General features: G+C 44.7%; 1 protein-coding gene across 1 annotated transcript; it reads right to left on the bottom strand.

Annotated features, from left to right (window-relative positions):
- Positions 1–16928: 16928 nt before the first annotated feature.
- Positions 16929–17264, bottom strand: LOC122026467. Its single transcript, XM_042585211.1, has one exon. The coding sequence runs from the start codon at positions 17262–17264 to the stop codon at positions 16929–16931; it is 336 nt and encodes a 111-aa protein (XP_042441145.1).
- Positions 17265–27019: the final 9755 nt, after the last annotated feature.

Genomic DNA, 27019 nt, shown 5'->3' with positions numbered 1-27019 from the left:
GATTGGAAGTCTGAATCCATGCAACCCACAAGAATAAAATTATTTGCCTTGTAAACTAGCATATAATCTCTAGTCCCTCTAAGGTACTCTAATATATGCTTTATAACAATCTAGTGTCCCGGTCCTGTGTTACTTTGATATCTGCTAACTATGCCCCTGGGCAAGACAGATATTCAATCTCGTGCATAGCATACTTTAGGCTTCCAATAGCCGAATCAAAAGGAACTACCTTCATGTCCTTTATTTCCTTTGATGTCTTCAGAGACATCTCTTTAGATAAAGTCATGTCTAAAAGGTAGAAAACCTTTCTTGGAGTCTTACATGCTAAAACGAGCTAGGATAGTATGAAGCTCGAGATAAGCACAACATTCTTTTCCAGTGATCCTTTTGATCCCGAGAATATGTGCGCATTCTCCCAAGTCCTTCATATCAAATTACTTGGACAACCATACCCTTACTTCCGACAACAATTTGATACTATTTCTGATCCTGTCCGTGCGCTGAGTGGATGAAAGCTGGGGACGTCGCGCTCTCTGCTGCCTCCGGGTGATCTCCACAATGACGTGGACCTCCGGTGAACCTGCAACAAAGCCGGGCCGGGAAGGGGTTCCCGGCGACGACCCTCCGACGCTCAAGATAGGCAACGGCGAGCTGAAGCAGAGGTAAAATAACGAGACTGTGGCTACAGTAGAGGAGAAAAACATACCTCCGTCGAAGTCCGGAGGTCTTTATATAGGACCCCGAAGAGGCGCGTGCACACTTCCCGAGGCATGCACGCTCCTCAAATCATACCTCTGAATGGTTGTATCAGAAAAGCATGCCTGACACCATACCACAACTGTCCGAGCATATCTTTGCCACGACAGTGGAAACTTCCACCGTACGATCCTCGGTACAGCCCGACCGCCGACCATGCTGATTATCGGCGGTAGATGTCTCGAGAATGATATCACTAGCTGCCCTTTTTGTCCTCTTCTAAGTCTTTTGTCTCTTACTGTGCTAAACGGGATGCCCGCTCGGCCTCCAGGGCGCTCGGGTGCGCATGCGCATCGAACCGGGCGAGAAGGCCGCTCGGTCAAATACTCGGACGGGAGTGCGATCTGGTTGACCTACGGTTCGGCCAAGAGGATCGGCCGCTCGGCACGACGGCTCCGCTATAAGGGAGCTTGTGAGCGTCGGAAGCTCGACCCGAGGTTGAGCAATCTACACGCCGGCTCGGGATTTACTCCGGTCGGTCGGCCAGGTGGCTTCTCCCCGCTCAGCCAGGACCTTGACTCCCCCGTGTCGTTGACCCCTCCCTATGTGGGTCCCTGATTCTTACCACCGCATCACGTGCCTTCCCTTCAAGTCTAGTCAAAGGAGGCTGCAAGTCCGACTGACTGGACCACTGGCTTGGTGACATCACGACCTCTCTGCCCCTGGCGTAAATATTTTTCCGATCGGGCACTGTGCAGTGAATGATGTCGCTCGACATATCACCCGCTGGCACTTGGCAAATACTGGTCTTACAGCCGTCTGTCTTGCCGACCCAGCGTTAGTGGATGTTGACGCCCGTGTTTTCAAAGGCTCCTGCTCTGTTCTCAGGCGAACCAGTTCTCCGCCTTCCGGCCATTTGCTCTCTTCTCCGACCATCTTTTTTTCTGTAAGAACTCTCTGCCCGTTCCTTTTTCGTTCCCTTCGCGCTTTTCTTCGCATTCCGGTGGTGTCTGTGCTTCCTGGGCACTGTTCTGCTCACCTCCTCCATCGCCTTTTCTATTTTTACTTTGCTTCACATTCCGGTAGTAATGGCCAGTTCCTCTGCCCCCTCTCCCGACCTTTGGTATCAAACCATGGAGAGTTAGTTTGATTCGGGGGATGGCTTTAGGCTGATTAGTATATATGACATCCCTGCTGACCATAAACTCATTTTGGCCGAGTCATCCGACCGCCCACATGACCCGCCGACCGAGACTGTTACCTTCTTCCGTGACCAATTTGTAGGTGGCCTTAGGTTTCCGATCCACCCATTCATCTTAGATGTTTGTAATTATTTTCTCAATCCGCTCCGCTAGCTCGTGCCTAATTCCTTTAGGCTGCTGTGCGGCGTAGTTGTGCTTTTCCGGGTGCACAATATTCCACTCAAGCCTCAAATCTTTCACTATTTTTATTACCCCAAGCAATCCGAGATCGGCACCTTCCTATTTCAATCACGGATCAGCTTGGTCTTCTTCGACAAAATGCCTACCTCCAACAAGCATTGAAAGGATCATTTCTTCTTTTTGAGTTTTCCCGAGCCGCCACCCTTCCGAACCCAATGTCTAACTTCGTTGCCGCCTCCCCCCGACCTGAAAATATACTAGACCGAACTTGCCTTTCTACACACGGCTAATTTGTTGGCCAGGCTGAAGCTGGACATCCATAAGTTATTGCCCAAGGGGATGATGCATCTATTCGGGTTAAGTCCGATCCGAACGCGGCTTCCAAACGACCTTGGTAAGAAAGAATCTTCTCTCCTTCTCTTTGAGTCTAACTGATTTTTTTTTTCTCGTAGCTGAGACCATGATGAAAGCATTGGTGTTTGGCAAGCTGATACGCAAGGCCGCCGATATAGAGGTGGTTGCCGCGCAGGAGGCGGAGAAACTGGGCCTCACCCCGATCGGCTCTCACAAAGGTGAGAGTGAAGAGGTACAGACGACGGGTGAGGCGTCAGCCGCTGGGACGGTAACTGCCGATGCAGCTGGGGAGACCGCTCCATCGAGTGCGCTACCGGCCACTCGGCCCGAGGAAGCCGGATCTGATGACGATGAACTTCCGTTGGTCGGGCGCAAACGCCACCGAACGGGCACCCCCACTCGGCGGCCACCTCAGTCGTTCACGTGTCCGAACAGATGGGCGATCCTCCAGCTCCTGCGTCTGTGGAAGCACTGTCGTCCGACAGGACCCTATCCCAAGGAGACTGGCCTTCTGACCCTGTCGCGGCTCGATCCCTCTAGCTCGCTGAATAATCAGGCGATCTCTTATTCGCTCTAAGCCGGCTGGAGAATCTTCTACCCCATCCGCGTCCGCTCAGTCTACTCCGGGCCGGCACAGGACAATCAAGGCTCTGCTCCACCTACCAATAGAGGAATATTTGCAGAAGGCTGAATAGCCGTCGAGCCCTGAACACTTGATAACAATTCGAGGGCCCCTCGCAAAAGTCTGGGAGGACGCCCGAGCGCGCGTGGGCATGATGCTTCCTGGGCTGCTTGGCAACAGCTATCTGCAACAAACTACCAAGGTAACTCTTACAAGCCATTACTTCTTATCCCCCGTTCCGTATTGACTATTCTTTACATTTTTAACCGAATCACAGCATTGGGTGGAAAGTATAGCGTTCTACCACCGCTTAGCTTTTCTCGAGGATGAATTCAAAAAGCTCAAGGTCTCTGGTGGGACTCCTCTTCAAGGCCCTTCTTACGCCGAGCTGAAGGCCAATCTGGAGAAGACCAACAAACTGCTGGAGGCCGAGCAGTACAGATCCTCGGGCTTGCAGACCATGGTGGATCGGCTCGAGACCCAGGTCAAAACATATGACAAGAAGATCACATTGGCCACCAACAGAAAGAATCAGGCCATCACCGACCTGGAGGCAAAGAATGCTGAAGTCGGGTGCTTGAGGTGAAAGTCAACGAGTTGACCGACCTGCTGACCACTGAGAAGGACGGACGCTCGGCGGAGGTGACCACTCCTTAGAGTGATCTGAAGACCCTTCAAGATGCCTTAGAGGGCTCCCGAGCTGCCTTCAAATAATATCAAGATTCCGAACCGAGCCGGGTTGCTATCTTTTACATTCCGCAAGTGTACGGAAATGTCGCAAGTAATATAAAAGATTATCGTATCCATAGGGACTGGAAGAAGCACTAGAAATGTTTCAACACGAGTTAGCTAAACAACTAATTAATTGGTTTCCAAAAGCTAAATGTAACTAATGAAAAGTAAACATAGAAATGAAAGATCAACAAACAAGATTATAAGCTTTGATAAAAAAATGTTCTAGGAGTTTCGGTTTCTTTGTAAGATTCCTCAATGTAAACGATCTACCAAACCCTATTTCTCAATTGTCCAACATTTATAGAAGGTTGCTGGTTCTCTCTTACAATAGACAATCGACCTAGGACTGAAATCTATACCTAAATGTAATCAAGTAGATATGAACTTATGTTGTCCTTACATGGGCTTGTTCCTGTCATGAAGATCCCTCGGATGATCAACACAAGATCACACTCCTCAACCCATAAGATATAAAGATTAATCCCAAAATCCATCCTACCCACTTAAATTATCCTCCTTTTCCCTAAATCTTATCCCTCAAACATCCTTACACGGGCTTGCACCTTTCGTGTACTTCCCTCGGAAAATCGAGTGGGAGATAATCTTTATAAGATCCATAGGACAATCAAACAATCAACCAAGAATGTGAATTAGGTCCACATCACAACAATACATTCAAGATCGAATTGATACAAACAAGACAATATCATAGAAACAAGGAAATGGTAAATCCACAAGAGTTTACATCAATTCATCATACAAATACTCCCTCATCCTAAATCAAAGAGATCTACTCCATGAATCGAAGAGAGAAATGCGAAAATATAAAGATTACAAGCATTTCTTGATCCCCCAATCTAAGAAGAGGAGAGAAAGAAAACTTATCTAAGATGAAGCTTGGTCTTCGAATCGAATCCACGCTCCCGGAGCTGATTCCGTTGAAGATCCGCCTTTAGATCGCCCAGAAATCCTCCCAAGATTGGAAGGAAAGCCCCAAATCTCGCTCTCTCCCAAGAGGGAGAAGATCCCCTTTCAATTCTTGAAGAAAGGTTTAAATAGAGGTGTAGTTTGGGCGCCACACGGCCCCGTGGCACGGCCGTGTGAGGTTCAGACGGCCTTGCCCACTCTCCTCTCTGCCAGCCTTGCACGGTCGTGTGTGAGACACGGCCGTGAAAAACATCCGCCAATGGCCCCTTACACGGCCGTGTAGATCTACACGGCCTGAACTATGTTAGCCTCTGGAAATCAGGCACGGTCATGTGATGCACAGTCGTGTGATGCACACGGCCTTCCTGGTCTCTAGAAACCTCACACGTCCATGTAGATCTACACGACCATATAAAGTTTAAGCTCTGGATTGCTTCATATCTTGACATGGCCGTGTGAGGTTCACACGGCTGAGCCTACTTCCTTTCCTGTTGCTGCCACACGGCCTCTGATCTCCACACGGCTTGAGCACCCCTCTGTGGCATGGTCGTGTCTGGTACAAGGCCAGGTGCTTTCTCCCCTTACTTTACTTATAGGTTTGGCCTTGAACACAAAATCTTCACCAAATTCGACTCCTGCGTACAAAAAAATGCACAAAAGTAGATCTCTGAACAAAGAGAGTAAATATGCTAAAAAGTAAAGCTGAAAGTACAAAAATGCATAGATCAAGCTTGCTCAAAGTATGTGAATGTGCTTCAAAACATGCCAATAAGTGTATACAATCTACGCACATCACACCCCCAGACTTAAACCTTTGCTTGTCCTCAAGCAAAATGCTGCAATCTACATTCATATATTCTACAACACATTCATAAGCCATAATGTACTTTCCTAACTCTATCAAAAAGTTTCACTAACAAGCATGATCATGAAAACAAAGTCAAGTATGACTCAAGCATAAGTATCTTGTGCTTAGTACAAAAAGTACTTAAAACCTTTCTAGTTTCAAAATATGTCCTAGTCAAGTCGTCATCAAATTTGAGTTCCTAATGTTTCCGATGATGGACAAGTAACTAGTGATAGACACTTACTTGTCACACACTTGGTTCATATTTCTCATTCAACCCAAGGTCTCAAAGGCGTGCTCAATTTCAAGAGAAGCTAAGCAGTCATTTCCCCAGTAACCCAACTCGGTCTCAAAGGGGTGACTTGCAAGATTCCACTCACGACAACTGTTTTTTTAATATCCCTTATTCACTTTTTTTTTATTGCTTTTTCTTTCACATTTTTTTTCATAAGCATTTGCATTGTGCAAATCTTATTTCACAATTGTACCTTTAGCACAAATGTTGGGATATTTTTATTTTTCCAAATGAGCTTACATGATTTGAGCCTCATCCAGTAACCAAAATGAAGTTTGAGAAATCACCATGGAAACTAAGTACTAAGCAAACAAGATGAATCATGACTATTTCAATGATATCAACCATTCAAGCATTAAGTCAAAGTGTAGTGAAAAGAAGATCCTTAAGGTCAAGCCAAAACTAAAACTTATCTCCAAAAGATACTTAGCTTATTTCATACTACTCAAGATAGAGAAAAGAGTTACACTAGACATACTACTAGCATCATTTATAACATCATGAATCTAGATAATGAACGTGCTAATATTTTATCTTGAAGACAAGAAAGCATATAAGTGAAGTTTGATGTTCTCAAGATGTATGCCACAAGATTTCAAAAGATAGTCAAATGACTATCAAAACAAACACTCAAGAAAGACAAACAAAATAGAATGCAAAACAAAAGATAGTCATGCAGAAAACAAGCAAAAACTGAAAACTAGAATGCAAAAAGAAATCAGGTTTGACACCACCCCCAGACTCAAATCTTTCATCGTCCCGATGAAATCAATAAGGTGGAGGTGGAGGTGGAGGTGGAGGGGGACGAGGAAAAGGGTGCCTACGACGTGGATGACCAACGGGAAAACTAGGGAAACCTGGAGTTTCGCTCAAGACTATATGATACTCAAACAAAGCATCTACTTGTTGGCTAGTGACACTCATGCTTTGCATAAAATCTCTCATTATAGCTTGATCCGTATCATAATCCTGGACAAATTCTGCCACTTGACCTTGAAAGTTCCTTGTGAACTGAAAGTGCTCTTATACTTCTCTAAATTGATTATCCGATAACGAGAAATGACCTTCCAACATTCTTCATTGGGCATCATGCTTCTCGTGAAGCGATTCTATAGAAGTACAAAAATCAGAAAAGTCAAATCTGGAGGGACCCGTACCATAGGCAAAAGAATGCCTAGCAGGATCCGGATGTCCGAAAGGCTGCGGGTATCCAGATGTCGAGGGCTCGATGTGCGGCTCTGTGTCTCCGGATATAGAGGGAACATTTTCGGGGTCGACATCGGTGATTACCCAATTAGCAGGATTGCGAATTGAAGTTCGATCGGGACAAGGAAGAGGCAGAGGAAAACCATTCCTCCTAGGAAATGCAAACCCAATCTCATCCCGAACGATCATCTTCATGGCAAGACATGCATCCATGTCAATCATATGATTGCCATGAATAACTTCCAACCCTTCTAAATCAAGTTCCAAGTTAATGGCTACTTGGGTAATCAAACCACCAAGCACTATTGATCCCGAAGATGTCGTCGCAGTTCTCACTAAGGTTTGAAGGAAATGAAAACTGGAATCAAAATCAACCTTATATAGCATAGCCCATAGAGAATAAAGTTCTACCTTTTTGACGACTCCATCACTATCACCCCTACCAAAAATAGTTTTGCTCATAATTCTATGTAAATATCTAAAAACAGGGTTTTGCATGTGAGAAGCCTTGGCTCTAGAGGGCTCATAAGGATGATCTAATCCAGTAATTGAATTCCAAAAATGGTTCCAATTAAACCTAGAATCAAACCTTCGAGAATTACCGGAAAACAATCCAAAACAAGTGTTAAAGTCACTAAATGTCCATTAAAATTCTTGATTCATTAATCTAAAAGTTATTTTACCAACATAATCGTCCTCGTTGGTAAAGTGGACATCTAACGAACTCAGAAACTCCAAAACAAAGCGAGGATAAGTTGGTAGATGTTAGTACAACATATCACTCCAATCTAGGAACCCTATCATCCAATCTACATCATTCCTAATTCCCATCATATCTAAAATAGTAGGGTCCATATATCTATTACACATAATTTTTCTATTGACAATAATTGCAAATCTAATTATATGATCATCGTTTCTAAATACAATATTGAATTCATTGTCATTACCTTCGTCGCGTGATGTCCTCTTCCCTTTACCTTTAACTGGTTGTTTCCCTTTATCCTTGCGTGGCTCCTTCCCTTTGTCTCCACTTGAACCACCTCCCCTGCGTAGTTTCTTCAAAAGATTGGACATAATGTCTAGTTTGAGTGGGTGTGGGTACTATTTATGCTTAAAGGAACTAGATCTTGAGGAAATGGGTCTCAAAGGACAAGATCTTAGGTTAAGGAAATGGAGATCATAGATCTTGGAGAAGAGAAGGATCTAGATCTAGATGAAATTTATGAAGAAAAGAAGGGTTCAGAACTGGATTTGAGAGAACTTTGAGGAGAGGTTTGAGGAAAGAGGAGTTTTGGAGAGAAGGGGGTGCAAAGATGAAGGGGGTGTGTGGGGGACACGGCCTAGACCTGGCCGTGTATAGCAGACACGGCTTGGCAGGGTTTCCCCACACAGGCCGTGTAGATCTACACGGCCATATCCCTCTCCTTCTCGGGTTGAGTCACACGGCCGTGCCAATTGGCATGACCATCTACTTCTTCCTGACTGGATTCTCCACACGGCCGTGTCAGATGGCACGACCAGTGCAGGCTTTCGCACTGGTTCCCTCACACGGCCATGTGTGAGACACGGCCGAGAAGCTTTCCTCCTCTGGATCCTCCACACGGCCGTGTCATATAGACACGGCCCAAGCATCTCCCTTTTCTGCACCGTAAGCCTGGCCGTGTGCAGCACACGGCCATGCTCCGTTTTGCTCCAATTGCCACTTCTCCTCCATTCTAGCTCCTCCCACACTTCCATGCCCATGAAGAAATCATGGCCAGCTCATGGAAGTGAAATTTCAACCTGAAAATAAAACAAAAACCAAGTAAAAAGACTACCAAAGAATAATAGAGACAGGAAATGAAATTAACTAAAAAGAAACCCTTGGGTTGCCTCCTAAGAAGCGCTTGTTTAACGTCTTTAGCTCGACCAATCTAATTACTCCCCTCTCTTCTTCGCCCTTGGAGGGCAGACATATTTGTCATTTTTGTTGGGAGATCTCCTCCCAACATCTTCTACCACACAATTTTCTTCATTAGGTGGCCTCCCATGAGGATGGAAATTCCATTCCTCTAATTTGTAAATGCTTGTCCTGCTACAAGTATTCAAAAGAGAAGAGACATGGTTAGAGTTTTTAGACAAATCATATTCCAACCGTTCCTTACCAATCACCAAATAAAGTTATGATTTTTAACATCAATAATAGCTCCTGCTGTAGCAAGGAATGGTCTTCCCAATATGATCAGGATTTTCGGGTCCTCCTCCATGTCTAGCACAATGAAATCAGTGTGAATTATACTCCCACCTACTTCTACCGGCACATCTTCCACAATACCCATAGGGTACCTGCAGGAGTGATCAGCAAGTTGTAGTGCCATGGTAGTAATTTTAAAGTTTTTGAGACCTAACTTATTACAAATAGAATAAGGAATGAGGCTAACACTTGCCCCCAAATCACAAAAAGCTTTTTCAATAAACTCAGTTCCTATATTACAAGGAATACAAAAGCTTCCAGGGTCCTTCAACTTTGGGGAAGTGTTCTTTCCCAAAAAGGCGCTGCATTCCTCTGTAAGTGCGATGGTCTCAATATCTCCTTTCTTCCTCTTACTTGACATGATGCCCTTCAAAAATTTGGCAAACTTGGGCATCTGGAGGATTGCATCGATGAGTGGTACTTCAACACATATTTCTTTCACCTTCTCCAAGAATTTGCCAAACTCTTCATCTTTCCTTAACATAATCAATCTTTGAGGAAAAGGGACTACTATACTTTGATGGATGAGTGGAAGAGTCTCTTCAACCTTAGTGGTACTCTCCTCATCAACTTGAATCTGATTTGGTGATGGAGGAGAGAGCTCTTCTTCATTGTGCATCGCTTTTGGAGCAGTCACTTGGGGATCTCCCAAGGTCCGTCCGCTCCTAAGCTCAATTCTATTGCAATGTTCCATGGAATTAACATCAGCCTTTCCTGGTAATTGTCCTGGTGCTCTAGAAGATGAGGAAGCTAGTTGGGCAATCTGACTTTCCAAAATCTTTTGATGTCTATCAGAATTGTCTATTTTCTGAGTAAGCTTCAAAATGTCTTGTTTCATTTCGTTCTGAGCTTGTTTCATTTCATTCTGACTGGACATAATTTCTTCAAACATCTTTTCAATTTAGGACATAGGAAAGCTTTGAGAAGATTGTTGCTGAAAATTTTGTTGCCCGGATTTAAAATTAGGCCTTGTCCCCATGGATGGTCCTTGATCTTGGTTATTTCTATAAGAGAAATTAGGATGACTCTTCCATCCAGGGTTGTAGGTATTTGGGTAAGGGTTGTTCTGCCTCTGATTGAAACCCATGATTGCATCACATTGCTCTAATTGATTGATTTGTGCAGTTATAGCCCCCAATGGGCATGAGTCACTTAGATGTTCAGAACTTCCACATACTTCACAAGAAGCAATAATGGCATTGGTTGTATTTGAACTAGCTCCCATATTCTCAAATTTTTTTGTAAGAGCATCCAGTTTTGCAGCCAACAAGGTCACTACATCAACATCGAATTTTCCTGATGCTTTTGTTGTTGGGTTTATACAAGAATAGCCACCACTTCTTTCATTAGCCCATTGATGGTGGTTTTGTGCTACGCTCTCGATTATCTCCTCGGCCTCATCTAAAATTTTTTTCATAAGTGCCCCTCTAGCAGGTGAATCAAGGGACACTTTTGTGTGATAGTTGATGTCGTTATAGAACGTGTGTAACACTAGCCATCTTTCCAAACCGTGGTGTGGGCATTGTCTGAGCATGTTATTGTATCTATCCCATGCTTTAAATAAAGATTCTGAGTCTGCTTGTTTGAAGCTTGCAATAAGATTCCTCATATGAGCTGTTTTGCTAGGGGGATAGAATTTGTCAAGGAATTGTTGCTCACATTGTTCCCATGTGGTGATGCTATTTGGAGCCAAAGAATTCAACCATTGCTTGGCTCTATCTCTCAAAGAAAACCCAAACAATAATAGACGCACTGCCTCTGAAGGAACACCATTCATTTTCATTGTATCACATATTTCATAGAAGACCTCCAAATATTGATTTGGGTCTTCATGCGGTCCTCCACCAAATTGATTTTGCTGCACCATAGATATGATTGCAAGTTTGATCTCAAAATTATTTACCTCAACTGAAAGCCTAGAAATACTAGATCGAAAACCCCTAGCATATGGTGCTGCATAATCCTTTAGTGGTCTGTTTGGCATAATATAATGTTCTTGTTCTTCTTGTTGTCTTTGCAAAATTTTTCTTCTATGAAATGTTCTGTCTATCTCAGGGTCTAGAGGAAGAAGTTCTCCTGCGTAGTTAGATCTTCGCATACACAAGAGCAAAATGACAAGATATGTTCACAAAAGAAAAAGATAGAGGAAGAGTAAATCAAAAGAAAACAGAGAAAAGTTAGACAAAGAATATTAGAATCTAAAATGCAGAATTAGAATCACAATCACAAGAATGTTATACAATAAATGAAAAACTTATAAAAACAGGATTCTAACAATTAGTTACAACTATGAAAATGAAAAGAAAGAAAGAAAAGTTATGTTTAGTCTAACTCAATTGATAATACCTAATGTTATAGTGCAATCCTTTGCAAAGACGTCAAAAATTTGTTACATTCCACAAGTGTACGGAAATGTCGCAAATAATATAAAAGATTATCATATCCACAGGGACTGGAATAAGCACTAGAAATGTTTCAACATGAGTTCGCTAAACAACTAATCAATTGGTTTCCAAAAGCTAAATGTAACTAATGAAAAGTATATTAGTTAGAGCCCTAGAGCCAATCATTTGATGATTGTATTATGGACTTGTTGTATCATATTCTTATATAAATAAAGGCATTTGTTTTTAGTTATTATACTTGTATTGGTACCAAATAAACTAAGTATAATAGCATCCTTGAGTAGAAGATTCTTACCTATATCAATCGTTTAGTTGAACCGATAGTGAGATGATATAGGGAACACTACTCTTAATCATTCCTAGTCGAGTATTAACATTCAGGGACAATGTTAATGTGACAAGACTAGCATGTAGGTCAACTCGATGACTTGATCTTACAAGTCATGGATATAGAGATATCAAGTTGACACATGGGTATGCATTGGTGAATGTATACTGAATGACCCGCCATGAGAAAGTATCATGGATCGTTATATGAGTGTCATATACTTTCTCATGTGGCTATTAGTATGACTACTAGTCCTTGGACCTGAAGTCACCATAGATCCCTACATAAGGAGTTATGTACTTTGGTTTTGTCAAACGTCACCCATAACTGGGTGGGCTATAAAGGCGATTACTGGGTATGTAACGAACTAAGCAGAGGGATGTGAGTGATGTAGATGGGATCTATCCCTCCTATATTACGGGAGAGACATCGATATTCTTGATAGAGTGAGACCATGAAGTGCATGGCCATGCCCAAATGAGTCAATATGAGATATTGAGCTCATTTGATTTAGTGAGTCTACTTGGAGTTCAAGATTTAGATTGGTCAGAGGATGACACGGTCTATGCCTCACATTGATCAATCTAGATGTCTACGATAGAAGGACACTTGTCATATTTTGTGAGGAGTCACAATTTGTAGTCACAAGGTAATGTTGGATCTCAACATTCTTGTAACTTGGGTAGTAATGATGTGTTACTAGATACCGCTCATTACTTATGTTCCTAAATGGGTTTAGGGGCATTGCCAACGTTACAAGAACCTATAGGGTCACACACAAAGGACAATTAGATGGAGATTAGGTTCATATGATGAACCAAGAGGAATAGATTCATTTGATGAATCAAATTAGATTAAGAGTAATCCTAATTGGGCTAATTGAGTTGGACTCAAGTTGATTCATGTGTTCAATGAGTCTAATTTAGATTATGACTCATTGAATCTACTTAATTAAATGAATTAGATTCATTATATTAAGTTGGCTTGAATCAAATGGTTAGATTAGATCAACCATGAGAGAGATTTGGTCAAGTTTGACTTGACTTGAGAAGGAAAAGGAAAGGTCAAGTTTAACTTGACCATTTGCCACCTCATTGTGAGTTGGCATTAAGTGGCCAATAGTGATGTGCCACATCATCAAGGCTAGCACATTTGTGTGCCGCCTCATGGAGGTTACAAATCTCCTATTTAATGTGGCCTCCACATTAAATGAGAAGGGGGTTACAAGCTTTGTGGTGGCCGACCACTTATGGGGTTTTGATGAGGTGAATTTGATTCAAGCATTTTTTTAACTCTCATCTTCTTCCTTGCTCCAATTCTTCTCTCCCTCTCCTCTCCATTGCCGAGACCTTCTTGGAGTGCTAGCACACTCTAAGGTTCTCCCTCCATCGATTAGTTCGTGTGGATACTTCTAGAGGGTTGTCTACTTTGACAATCTTGAGATCAGGCACCTTGGACGAGCGGGATTTGCGAAAGGCACGCATCAAGGGTAAAACTCGTACTATAATGTAGATCTAGAGTTTGTAAACTCGTACTCGTAGGTTTTTCAAAATTTTATTCTTCGCACGGATCCGGTGGCGGGGGTTTCGGGGTTTCCGCGACGCGAAAAAGCGGTTTTCATGACCCGAAAGACCCAACAAAGTAAACATAGAAATGAAAGATCAACAAACAAGATTATGGGCTAAGATAAAGGAATGTTCTAGGAGTTTCGGTTTCTTTGTAAGATTCCTCAATGTAAATGATCTACCAAATCATATTTCTCAATTGTCCAACATTTATAGAAGGTTGTCGGTTCTCTCTTGCAATAGACAACCGGCCTAGAAATCAATACCTAAATGTGATCAAGTAGATATGAACTTATGTTGTCCTTACACGGGCTTGTTCCTGTCACGAAGATCCCTCGGATGATCAATACAAGATCACACTCCTCAACCCATAAGATAAAAAGATTAATCCCTAAATCTATCCAACCCTCTTGAATTATCCTCCTTTTCCCTAAATCTTATACCTCAAACGTCCTTACATGGGCTTGCACCTTTCATGTGCTTCCCTCGGAAAATCGAGTGGGAGATAATCTTTATAAGATCCATAGGACAATCAAACAATCAATCAAGAATGTGAATTAGGTCCACATCACAACAATACATTCAAGATCGAATTGATACAAACAAGACAATATCATAGAAACAAGGAAATGACAAATCCACAAGAGTTTACATCAATTCATCATACAAATACTCCCTCATCCTAAAACAAAGAGATCTACTCCTTGAATCGAAGAGAAAAATATGAAAATATAAAGATTACAAGAATTTCTTGATCCCCTAATCTAAGAAGAGGAGAGAAAGAAAACTTATCTAAGATGAAGCTTGGTCTTAGGATCCAATCCACGCTCCTAGAGCCGATTTCGTTGAAGATCCGCCTTTAGATCGCCCAGAAATCCTCCCAAGATTGGAACGAAAGCCCCAAATCTCGCTCTCTCCCAAGAGGGAGAAGAGATCCCCTTTCAAATCTTGAAGAAGGGTTTAAATAGAGGTGCAGTTTGGGCGCCACACGGCCCTGTGGCACGGCTGTGAGAGGTTCACACGACCCTTCCCACTCTCCTCTCTGCCTGCCTTGCATGGCCGTGTGTGAGACACGGCCGTGACAAACATCCGCCAATGGCCCCTTACACGACCGTGTAGATCTACACGGCCTGAACTGTCTTAGCCTCTGGAAATCTGGCATGTACATGTGATGCACACGGCCAGAGCTCTCTTGATTACTGGAAACCCTGCACAGCCGTGTAGTGCACACGGCCAGAGCCTTCCTGGTCTCTGGAAACCTCACACGGCCATGTAGATCTACACGACCATATAATGTTTAAGCTCTGGATTGCTTCATATCTTGACACGGCCATGTGAGGTTCACACGGCCAAGCCCACTTCCTTTCCTGTTGCTGCCACACGACCTCTGATCTCCACACGGCTTGAGCACCCCTCTGTGGCATGGTCGTGTCTGGTACACGGCCAGGTGCTTTCTCCCCTTACTTTACTTATAGGTTTGGCCTTGAACACGAAATCTTCACCAAATTCGACTCCTGCGTACAAAAAAATGCACAAACGTAGATCTCCGAACAAAGAGAGTAAATATGCTAAAAATGAAAGCTGAAAGTATGAAAATGCATAGATCAAGCATGCTCAAAGTATGTGAATGTGCTTCAAAACATGCCAATAAGTGTATACAATCTACGCACATCACTATCTTGCAGCAGAACTATATCCGCTCAGATAAATTTATGGAGAAAACCTGTGATCGGCTCGTCCACGCATTTGAGTTAGCCATTACTACCACGGGCGACTACCTGAAGACCAAGGGCCGGCTTCCTAAGGACTTCACTATTCCCTTTCGGGATCACGTTGATCTTCTAACCACGATTCCGTATGAGATTTTTAATTATCTAGAGTGAAGTCGTGGCATATGTACTGGTTGTTCGGCCTATATTATCTTGTATGTTTGCCTTTTTTGGTTTTTAATGAACTTTCTTTATTGCTCTTCTGCTGTGTGTATTTGTGCGGGTTATCCGCTTCTTTGATCTTCACCAAATTCATGGGAGCATCTTTTGATTTCCGAACCACTGCTCGGCAATCGAGTACAAGACCACATGAGTCTTGTTAAGCTTAAGCGATGCCTTGGCCAAATCATTACAGAGGCTGATCGGCGATAGGCCAGCTTTTTAATAGCCACCAGTTCAACTCTAGATTTAACGTCGTCGCTCGACGGTCTTCGGGCCGAGGGTTTATAGTCGCCGGTCCGACTCTGGGATTTAACGTCGTCGCTCGACGGTCTTCGGGCCGGGGGGTTTATAGTCGCTGGTCCGACTCTGGGATTTAACGTCGCCGCTTGACGGTCTTCAGGTCAGGGGGTTTATAGTCGCCGGTACGACTCTTGGATTTAACGTCGCCGCTCGACGGTCTTCGGGCCGGGGGGTTTATAGTCGCTGGTCCGACTCTGGGATTTAACGTCGCCGCTCGACGGTCTTCGGGCCGGGGGGTTTATAGTCGCCGGTCCGACTCTGGGATTTAACGTCGCCGCTCGACGGTCTTCGGGCCGGGGGGTTTATAGTCGCCGGTCCGACTCTGGGATTTAACGTCGCCGCTCGACGGTCTTCGGGCCGGGGGGTTTATAGTCGCCGGTCCGACTCTGGGATTTAACGTCGCCGCTCGACGGTTTGAGGGAGATTGCCGTTCGGTAGAAATCAGTATAGCCTTGTATTTTGTGATTCCATTCCGGGGGGTTTATAGTCGCCGTTCCGACTCTGGGATTTAACGTCGCCGCTCGACGGTCTTCAGGCTGGGGGGTTTATAGTCGCCGGTCCGACTCTAGGATTTAACGTTGCCCCTCGACAGTCTTCGGGCTGGGGGGTTTATAGTCGCCGATCCTACTCTGGGATTTAACGTCGCCGTTCGACGGTCTTCGAGCGGGGGGATTTATAGTCGCCGGTCCGACTCTGGGATTTAACGTCACCGCTCGACGGTCTTCGTTCGGCATAAATTGTTCGTATCCTTGGTTTCCTTTAATTTTCCTCCTGCGGTCAAAAGATACAGTAGGATTGAATATCATGAGTTACAATGGTACACCTTTCACCTAGCTCGGTACGGCTGGAGATGATTTGCGCTCCACGGTCGTTCTCGCATCCGCTCATCTTCATCCCCGAGGTAATAGGTGCCCGAATGGACCTTTTCTACAATTTTGAACGACCCAGCCCAAGGAGCTCCCAGCTTGGTCACATCACCGACCGACTTGACTTTCTTCCAGACGAGGTCGCCGACCTGAAAAGATCTAGGAATTACCCGTCTGTTGTAGCTTTGCTTCATCCTCTACCGGTACGTCATCAACCAAATGGCGGCCTTGGCTCACGTCTCGTCCACCAGGTCCAGCTCCAAATGCCTCCGCTCAGCATTGTTCTCGTCGTAGATTTTGATCCGGTCGGATTCTACCCTGACTTCTACCGGGATGATGGCTTCTCCCCCGTACACCAGGTGAAAGGGGGTCGCTCCTGTTCCCTCCTTGGGCATCATTCGGAGCACCCATAATACCCCAGGCAGCTCATCCACCCAACTGCCACCTTCATGGTCGAGCCGAGCTTGAAGAACTCGTAAAATCTCCCGATTGGTGACTTCGGCTTGCCCGTTACATTGGGGATATGCTACAGAGGTGAAGGCTTGCAGGATGTCGTACCCTCGCACCATTCCCTGAGTTGTTGACCTGAGAACTGCCTCCCATTATCGGAGATTAGCCGTCGTGAGATGCTGAATCGACAGATGATCATATGCTGCCATATAAATTTTTTGACCATCTCCTCAGTTATTTTAGCTAGCGGCTCGGCTTCAATCGATTTGGAAAAATAGTCCACTGCTACTAGCAAGAACTTTTACTGTCCGGTCGCCATTGGAAATGGTCCCACAATGTCCATGCCCCATTGATCGAACGGGTAGGACACCATGGAAGTCTTTAATTCTTCCGCGGGACAATGTGAGAAATTGTGGTACCGTTGGCAGGATAAACACATGGCGACTGTCCGGGCGGCGTCCTCCTGTAAAGTTGGACAAAAGTAGCCAGCCAAAAGAATCTTCCTCGCCAACGAGCGGCCGCCCGGATGCCCGCCGCATGAGCCTTGCTGTACCTCTTGCAGAATATAGTCCACATCCTCTGGGCCAACGCATTTAAGTAGAGGCCTGGAGAACACTTTTTAGTAGAGCTGGTCGCCAATGAGAATAAACCGACCAGCTCTCCTTCTAAGCATATGCGCCTCTGACCGATCGGACAGTGTTGCTCCTGACTTCAAAAACTCTGTTATAGCCATCCGCCAGTCATTTGGAAATGTGAGTCCCTCCATCCGGTCGATGTGGGCGACCAGAGACACCTGCTCGACTGGCAGCTCAATGACGATCAGTGATATCGAGCTGGCTAGCTTAGCCAGTTCAATTGTAGCCTGATTCTCCACGCGGGGGATCTTCTGTATCACCACCTCTCGAAAACCGGCCTTCAGTTTGGCGAAGGCTTCCGCATAAAACTTGAGCCTGACGTTGCTTATCTCAAATGCTCCCGAAAGTTACTGAGCATCCAACTGTGAATCTGAATGAATCAAAACATTGCTAGCTCCCACATCCCGAGCGGCCTACAACCCTGCTATCAGCACTTCATACTCTGCTTCATTGTTGGTTGCCCGATAATTCAGCCATATGGAGAGGTGCATCCGTTCTCCGTGGGGGGAAACCAGCAGCACGCCAACCCCACTTCCCTGCCGAGTGGACGATCCGTCTACGTACACCTTCCAGGTGGCTTCGGGCTCGGGATTTTGCACCTCCGTGACGAAGTCTTCCAATGACTGTGCCTTAATTGCCGTTCGAGGCTGGTACTATATATCGAATTCACTGAGCTCGGTTGTCCATTTGATAAGCCGTCTAGATGCCTCGGGGTTGTGGAGGACTCTCCCTAGAGGACTGTTCATCATAACGATTATTGTATGCGCCAAGAAGTAAGGCCGGAGCCTCCGAGCGGCAAGGACTAGCGCAAATGCAAGCTTCTCAAGACTAGTGTAGCAGGATTTGGCATCCTTCAGAATGTGACTTAGAAAATACACCGGCTGTTCTTCACCGTCCGGCCGTACTAATGCCGAGCCAACAGCATGCTCGGCCGATGATAAATAGACACGGAGCGGCTCACCTTATTGCTTCGTTCGGTGGTTAGTCCTCCTGAAGCCCTCAACACCGATACCACTTGTAGGACTGTTGGGCCAGCTAGAAGGGGGGGTTGAATAGCCCTCAATAAAATACAACCCTTTCTTGAACAATTAAGCTAACACTTGAAAAAATAGATTAAGCAGAAAATAAAGCATAAAAATGAGGCACCGGATTTAACTTGGTTACAACCGTGGAGGTTGTTAATCCAAGGAAGATGATTGCACTAAGAACTCCTTCAGGCGGAGAAGCCTCGTTTACAGCAGTGTAGGCACAAAAAGAAAGAAGCTGATCAAAGCAGTGGAAGCACACAAGTGTTGTTACAATTTCTGAACTAATGATTAGCTTCTGGACCAAGGCTATATTTATAGCCTTGGTCGGGGCGCCTGGAAGGGTTCCGAGCGCCCTGGGGGGATAAAACTTTATCCCCCAACGTTGAAATAGCGTAAATCGCGATCCTGGTCAAAATCAGGGTCCGGGCGCCCCGGAGCCCAAAGTCAACAGGTGTTGACTTTTTCATCCGGGACCTCTTCTCTGGTTCAGTCTCGTCTCGGTCCGGTTCTTCTCCTCCGGATCCGCTCACTTGGGTGATCTCTGTCATCCGGAAAAGGGCTCACCCGAACCCAACTTCCGGTCTTCTCGAGCGGGCTTCCCTCCGGCTTCTCGTCCCTCGGAATTGCCGCGTGTTTCCTTCTCGTCCGCCAGCGTACTCATCCGCAGACTTCGTCCTTCGGTCGTCGACCTTCTCGCTAGCTGCGTCCCTTGCTCCCCGAGCAATCTGTTGGTGCAACCTTAGGTCAAGGTTGACCTGGTTGACCCGACTCGAGTTGACTTGACTCGAGTTGTATTTTGATGTTTGACTTGGGAAGATTGTTGATGCAACCTTAGGTCAAGATTGACCTAGTTGAGTTGTATGTTGATGTTTGTCGAGAAGAGAGTTCTATTCTTGATGTTTGACAAGAATAGATGTTTGGGAAATTGTTGGTGCAACCGTAGGTCAAGGTTGACCTGGTTGACCTAATTCGGGAAAAGTCCAAGCAGGGAGCTTGGCACGAGAGCACTGGAGAAGTCCAAGTACGGAGACTTGGCACGGAGAAGTCCAAGCAGGGAGCTTGGCACGAGGGAAAGTCCTAACTGGGATGTTAGGCAGTTGGAAAGTCCTGGTGAGTGAAGCCAGGCAGTGGAAAGTCCTAACTGGGATGTTAGGCAGTTGGAAAGTCCTGGTGAGTGAAGCCAGACAGTGGGAAAGTCCTAACTGGGATGTTAGGCAGTAGGAAAGTCTTGGTGAGTGAAGCCGCAAAGGAGAAAGTCCTAAGCTGGGATGTTAGGCGTGTGGAAATCCGGTGAGTGAAGCCGGTGAAAGTCCCGTGAGTGAAGCTGCAGGGAAAATCCAGATGGATCGGGGATGATCGGACATCCGGTGTTGAGGAAAGTCCAAGTAGGTCAAAGGATTGACCGGACACTTGGGGAATTCTAGCAGGTCAAGGGAGTGACCAGATGTTAGAATGAAGTACCAACAGGTCGAGGTTGACCGAATGTTGGTTTGGGAGACTTGGGACTTGGTTTGGGCAAAATCCAAGCTCTGGATCGATCTGATACGTTAGGTATCCGATCGGTCTAGTGACCGATCGGACTAACAAAATGGACGAGCATCGATCGGTGGGGACCGATCATGAAGCTTGATCGGTCTCCACAACCGATCGAGACGCAATGAGGATCGGTCTGTGGACCGATCCAGCTGTGGCCTGATCGGTCCACAGACCGATCAGGAAACGAACAGAAAGTTGGGCACCTTTCTGTGAATCATGCTGATCGGTCTGGGGACCGATCAGTAGGTTCCCTGATCAGTCCACAGACCGATCAGGGAACTAGCCGTTGCGACGCAACGGCTAGATTTCTTCTCCGCTGGCTTCTATCTTCGCTGTGCAGGTTCGCAGGTTATAAAAGGAGATCAAGGCTTTGGTGCTTCCTTCTTCTTCTTCCTTCTTCCTGTCCCTAAGTGCTGCTTGAGCTTTGTTGAGCTCCTCCGAAGCTTCGCGTGAGCTTCCAGTCGTCGATCAGCTGCCGCTGTTGTCCGAGAAGTTGTTGCTTCACAGGCAGTCGACAAGAAGGCGAGTTAGTGTTTGTACATTGTTCTTGTCTTTCTACTTGTATTCCTTGTATTCTATCTTGCTGTTGCGAGTTATTGTGGCAAGGTTTCTCCACCCACAAGGAGTATCTATTAGCCGGATTTCTGGTGACTCATCCACCGACGGATTGGTAGGCTTCGTCCACCTTACGGACACGCCGAGGAGTAGGAGTTCATCTCCGAACCTCGTTATATGGTTTGTCTTTCTTCTCCTGTTTTCTTTCTACGTTGTATTTCCGTTGCACTAACCTAATTGTAGGAAGAAACGCGAAAGATTGGGGTCGGCTATTCACACCCCCCCTCTCTAGCCGTACAAAGGATCCTAACAAGTGGTATCAGAGCGAGGCCGCTCTTCGACGGATCAACACCCGGGGGAGCACGGGCTAGAGATGGATCTCTATGGAGAAGATGTCACGATTCAACCCTTCTACGAGTCTCATGACAACTTCACATATTGGAAGGTAAGGATGATGTATTTTCTTAGGACTAATATGTTAAATTGGTTTTGTGTACAAGAAAGGTTTTCCCCTCCGATGGATGAGGAAGGAAAACCTATCAAGAAGAAGGAGTGGATGAAAGAACAAATCCACCAATCCGAGATCAATGATGAGGTAACAAAAATTCTTGAGTTTTCATTACCTAGTGATATTTTGTTTAAGATAGGAGGATACAATAATGCCAAGTAGTTGTGGAACAACTTGGCCAAACTCCATGAGGAGAGCCCCACTTCAAGCCATGAAGAGGAGCCTAGTGAGCCAAGTAGCTCACATCGTGGAGGTGAGGAATTAGAAGTTGAGGGCTACTCAACATCTAAAGAAGAAGAGGAGGTGAGTTCTTCTTCAAGATCGGAGAACGAAGAAGAAGCTTCTACCTCCGGGAGGGATGAAGAAGAGAGCATCCATCCATCCTCAACCCTAGGTAACTCAAACACTTTAAGTTCAAGTAAATTGCATATAATGTGTTTTGAGTGTAGGGAATTTGGACATTACAAGAGTAAATGTCCAAAGAAGACTAAGAAGACTCCACCGGCGCCAAAGATCAAGGAAGTCGGAGTTCCAAAACGCAAGGGCAAGGAGCACGTGGTGTGCTTCCAATGCAAGCAATGTGGACACTATAGGAGTCAATGTCCAAGGGGGAGGCAATCTCACAAGGACAAAAGACCAAGCACGTGTAAAGGGGGAGCGAAGGCAAACCCTAAGGTATCCTCTAAGGTTCATTCTTGCACTCCTAATAAGATACATGCTAGTAGTCTTATTGCAATTGTCAAGAATGATAAGCATGTTAATTCTAGGAACCAACATATGTGCTTAGGTGCCAAACATGTTAGTCTAGATAAGGATAACACTAGGAAAGCCAATCCTAGGATCAACTCATCTAAGGTTAAGGATAACCTAGGTAGAAATCCCAAAACAACTAGACACATGCCTAGGAATACCTCAAAGACAAATGACAAGTTAAAAATTGAGGTATTAGAGAAGGAAAATCAAGTCTTGAGGTCAAGACTTGATACTTTGGAAAAGGCTCTTAAGAACTTGGAGAAGTCATCTCTAGGGTTTAAGGGTCAAAAACCAATGTCCAAGGACAAGAAAGGTTTGGGTCACAAACCGAAGTCCCAAATGGTCAAGCCCACCTATCATAATGTTCCATTCGATTATGGAACAAAACCTAGGGCTAGGAAGACCATTACCAAGGTCACAAGGGGAGTCACCCCTATAGTTGACCTTGATGAGACCCAAATGACCAAGGCTTTAAAGCCTAAGAGGGTCATTAGGAGGGTTGCTAGGGAAGTTATCCCTAGTGAATATTTAGTGAACCCAATGAGCTCTAATAGGTATTGGGTTCCTAGGAGCATCTTCTCTACCCCATAGATGGGTTAGAGAGTGTCAACTCCGATTAGAAGGGTAGTTAACCCAACTTTGAGGAAATTGACACTCAAGGAGCATTTTTAAGGTTTTGAGAACTTTTGAAAATGAAATGGAATTATCATTTACTCCTTTGAAGAGTTAAATGTGCCTAAAGATTGGAAATTTCATTTTTAATCTCAATTGACACAATTTGGGAAAATCTAGAGAACTCTTGAGGAAAAATGAAACATGCCAAGTTTTGAGGATAAATTTGATCTTTAAGTGGCGTGAATTAATCTAGAGTTCAAGAAGTGTCAAAATTAGGATTTTGGCATTTTGGGGCAATCTAGGATTAAATTTGAAGTTAGCCAAGTGGTTAAGGATACTTAGATAGGTAATCTAGGTATATTTATTTATGCTAAATCTTGCCATGATTGTTTGCCCTCACATGTCATGACATCATGTTTAGTTTTATCATCATTTGAAATGTCATGATAATGCTTAGGCTAGTTTTTATGTCATGTTTATTTAAGTTTCATACTTTATGCCATGACATCATGACATTGGCACATGTTTTCATTTATGATACCATTTTATGCCATGTCATCATCTCTTGCATTAATAATCAATTGAATTGATTTAAGGATGAAAAACACATTTTGATATTGAGATCAAATTTGTGTTTAGAAAATGCATGAGACCTTAGTCTAAGATACCTAAACCCATATCTCACATCAAAATTGACTTGGATGTGTTTGATACACTTTAGATGTGTGTGAGATATTAGGATCATGAGTTAGGATCAAGGTGCATAGTCCTTGTACCTAGATGACCCTAATTCAAGAAATTAAGGATCATAGGGAAAGCTTGTGTACAAGTCATATACATCTAGCCCTAAGATTATGGTCCTAAATTCAAATGGTTTTAAAAGCATTTTAAAATTGATTTGAAAAACCTTGATGAAGCTTTCCTAGTGATAGCATTCATCATTGAACATTGTGATACAAAGTTGAGTTAAACTTGAACTATTTCAAAGTTTTTGAACTTTGTATCAAGATTGAAAAATGGAAACTATTTTCATAGAAAACTATTTTTCCTTGATAGTGTATGATATGAGGAATGTATCCTCAAGGTTTTATAATTTTTGAAATTTTCTGGAATTTTCTAGGAGTTTCTGAATTTCGGGAAGGAAATTTCAGAAATCTCCTGTCAGAGTCTGGATCGGTCTGGGGACCGATCCAGGGAAGTCCTGATCGGTCTGCGGACCGATCCAGTGAAGCATGGATCGATCTGCAGACCGATCCAGAGAGCTTGGTGCGATCTGGTGAAGGCCTGATCAGTCTGGTGACCGATCAGTGACGATCCAGTAAGCTGGATCGGTCTGGGGACCGATCTAGAGGGGTCCTGATCGGTCCGGTGACCGATCAGGAGTGATGATTTTGCTGAATTTCGACTGTGATCTGAAATTTCAGCTGCGGGAGTTGAGTTTCGGGGTTTCTAAAGATTTGAAACTCTCCGAGACATTGTTGGTGCAATGGTCAAGGGGGAGTTGACCTTAAGGGGGAGTTTTACCTAATAGTCAAGGGGGAGTTGACTTTTAGGGGGAGTTTTTACTCCTTAAGACTTTTGAGGATTAGTGATATGGGATTATCACTAAGTTGATTGTTGAGTTTAGTATCAAGGGGAAATTAAGAGTTTCAATGAAAGGTATGAGACTTTCATTAGAAAGAAACTCTTGACCTTGATACCCTCCTTTTTCTTTTTGATGTGTGTCAAAAAGGGGAGAGTGTTCATTGGAGAATTATTGGAGAACCCAAGTTAGGTTATCGGGTTAACCTAAGCTAGGGGAAGAATGTCAAGGAATGTTCAAGGAAGAACAGTGGAATTCTTTTTGATGTGTGTCAAAAAGGGGGAGAATTATTGGAGAACCCAAGTTAGGTTATCGGGTTAACCTAAGGGGAGAATGTCCAGAGAATGTTCAAGGAAAGAACATTGGACATTGGAAGATGGTTGGAAAACCTAAGTTAGGTTATCGGGTTAACCTAACTTGAGAATTATGGTTTTGTCAAACATCAAAAAGGGGGAGATTGTTGGTGCAACCTTAGGTCAAGGTTGACCTGACTCGAGTTGACTTGACTCGAGTTGTATTTTGATGTTTGACTTGGGAAGATTGTTGATGCAACCTTAGGTCAAGATTGACCTAGTTGAGTTGTATGTTGATGTTTGTCGAGAAGAGAGTTCTATTCTTGATGTTTGACAAAATAGATGTTTGGGAAATTGTTGGTGCAACCGTAGGTCAAGGTTGACCTGGTTGACCTGATTCGGGAAAAGTCCAAGCAGGGAGCTTGGCACGAGAGCACTAGAGAAGTCCAAGTATGGAGACTTGGCACGGAGAAGTCCAAGCAGGGAGCTTGGCACGAGGGAAAGTCCTAACTGGGATGTTAGGCAGTTGGAAAGTCCTGGTGAGTGAAGCCAGGCAGTGGAAAGTCCTAATCGATGTTAGGCGCTGGAAAGTCCCGTGAGTGAAGCGAGGCGGTGGGAAAGTCCTAATCGATGTTAGGCGGTTGGAAAGTCCTGGTGAGTGAAGCGAGGAGAAAGTCCTAATCGGGATGTTAGGCGGTGTGAAATCGGTGAGTGAAGGTGAAAGTCCCGTGAGTGAAGCTGCAGGAAAATCCAGATGGATCGGATGATCGGACATCCGGTGTTGAGGAAAGTCCAAGTAGGTCAAAGGATTGACCGGACACTTGGGAAATTCTAGCAGTCAAGGGAGTGACGATGCTAGAATGAAGTACCAACAGTCGAGGTTGACCGATGTTGGTTTGGGAGACTTAGGACTTGGTTTGGGCAAAACCAAGCTCGGATCGATCGGCCGATCGGATACGTTGTGTATCGATCGGTGCCGTGACCGATCGATAACAAATAGAAGGCAAAGCGCATCGGTTCTGGGGACCGATCAGCATGAAGCTTGATCGGTCTCCACGACCGATCGAGACGCAATGGAGGTGGGATCGATGCCGTGGACCGATCCAGGTTGTACTGATCGGTCCACGCCGATCAGGAAACGAACAGAAAGTTGGGCACCTTTCTGTGAATCATGCTGATCGGTCTGGGGACCGATCAGTAGGTTCCCTGATCGGTCCACAGACCGATCAGGGAACTAGCCGTTGCGACGCAACGGCTAGATTTCTTCTCCGCTGGCTTCTGTCTTCGCTGTGCAGGTTCGCAGGTTATAAAAGGAGATCAAGGCTTTGGTGCTTCCTTCTTCTTCTTCCTTCTTCCTGTCCCTAAGTGCTGCTTGAGCTTTGTTGAGCTCCTCCGAAGCTTCGCGTGAGCTTCCAGTCGTCGATCAGCTGCCGCTGTTGTCCGAGAAGTTGTTGCTTCACAGGCAGTCGACGAGAAGGCGAGTTAGTGTTTGTACATTGTTCTTGTCTTTCTACTTGTATTCCTTGTATTCTATCTTGTTGTTGCGAGTTATTGTGGCGAGGTTTCTCCACCACAAGGAGTATCTATTAGCCGGATTTCCGGGGACTCATCCACCGACGGATTGGTAGGCTTCGTCCACCTTACGGACACGCCGAGGAGTAGGAGTTCATCTCCGAACCTCGTTATATGGTTTGTCTTTCTTCTCCTGTTTTCTTTCTACGTTGTATTTCCGCTGCACTAACCTAATCGTAGGAAGAAACGCGAAAGATTGGGGTCGGCTATTCACACCCCCCCTCTCTAGCCGTACAAAGGATCCTAACACAATCTTCCGCTTCGGCTTTCGTCCCTTGGAACCACCGCGCGCTTCCTTCTCGTCCGCCGGTGTACTCTTCCGCAGCACCTCGTCCCTCGGACTGCCGTCCTTCTCGCTAGCTGCATCTTCCGCTCGACTACCTGTGTTCCTAAGCTCCTGCACGCTTAGACACAAGGTTAGAAACAAACAGGACCTAACTTAACTTGTTGATCACACCAAAATAACCTTGGGGTTCCAACAATCTCCCCTTTTTGGTGTGATCAACCCCAGTTAAGCTAGGGTTAAAATAGACATTAAATAAGATTAAGTAAATTAACTTAATTTTCAATTTTAAGTGCAAAAAGATAGAAAAGATAAAATCAAATTAAATCTATCTACCTCCCCCTAGACTTATACTTTCCCTTCTCTCCCTTTGATCACAAAAAATGGGGTTCCAAGAAAAACAATCTAAGGGTTAAAGACTTAGAAAAAGTATAAAAAAAAATTCCTAAGTTTTTAAGAGATTTAGAAAATTTCTAGTTTCAAGAAAAAGTTCTTAACTTAGGAAAAAATAATT

The sequence above is a fragment of the Zingiber officinale genome, chromosome 10A, assembly GCF_018446385.1.
Source record: "Zingiber officinale cultivar Zhangliang chromosome 10A, Zo_v1.1, whole genome shotgun sequence".
Lineage (NCBI taxonomy): Eukaryota > Viridiplantae > Streptophyta > Magnoliopsida > Zingiberales > Zingiberaceae > Zingiber > Zingiber officinale.
The sequence above is the reverse complement of the archived record's forward strand: the minus strand, read 5'-3'. Positions and strand labels throughout refer to the sequence as shown.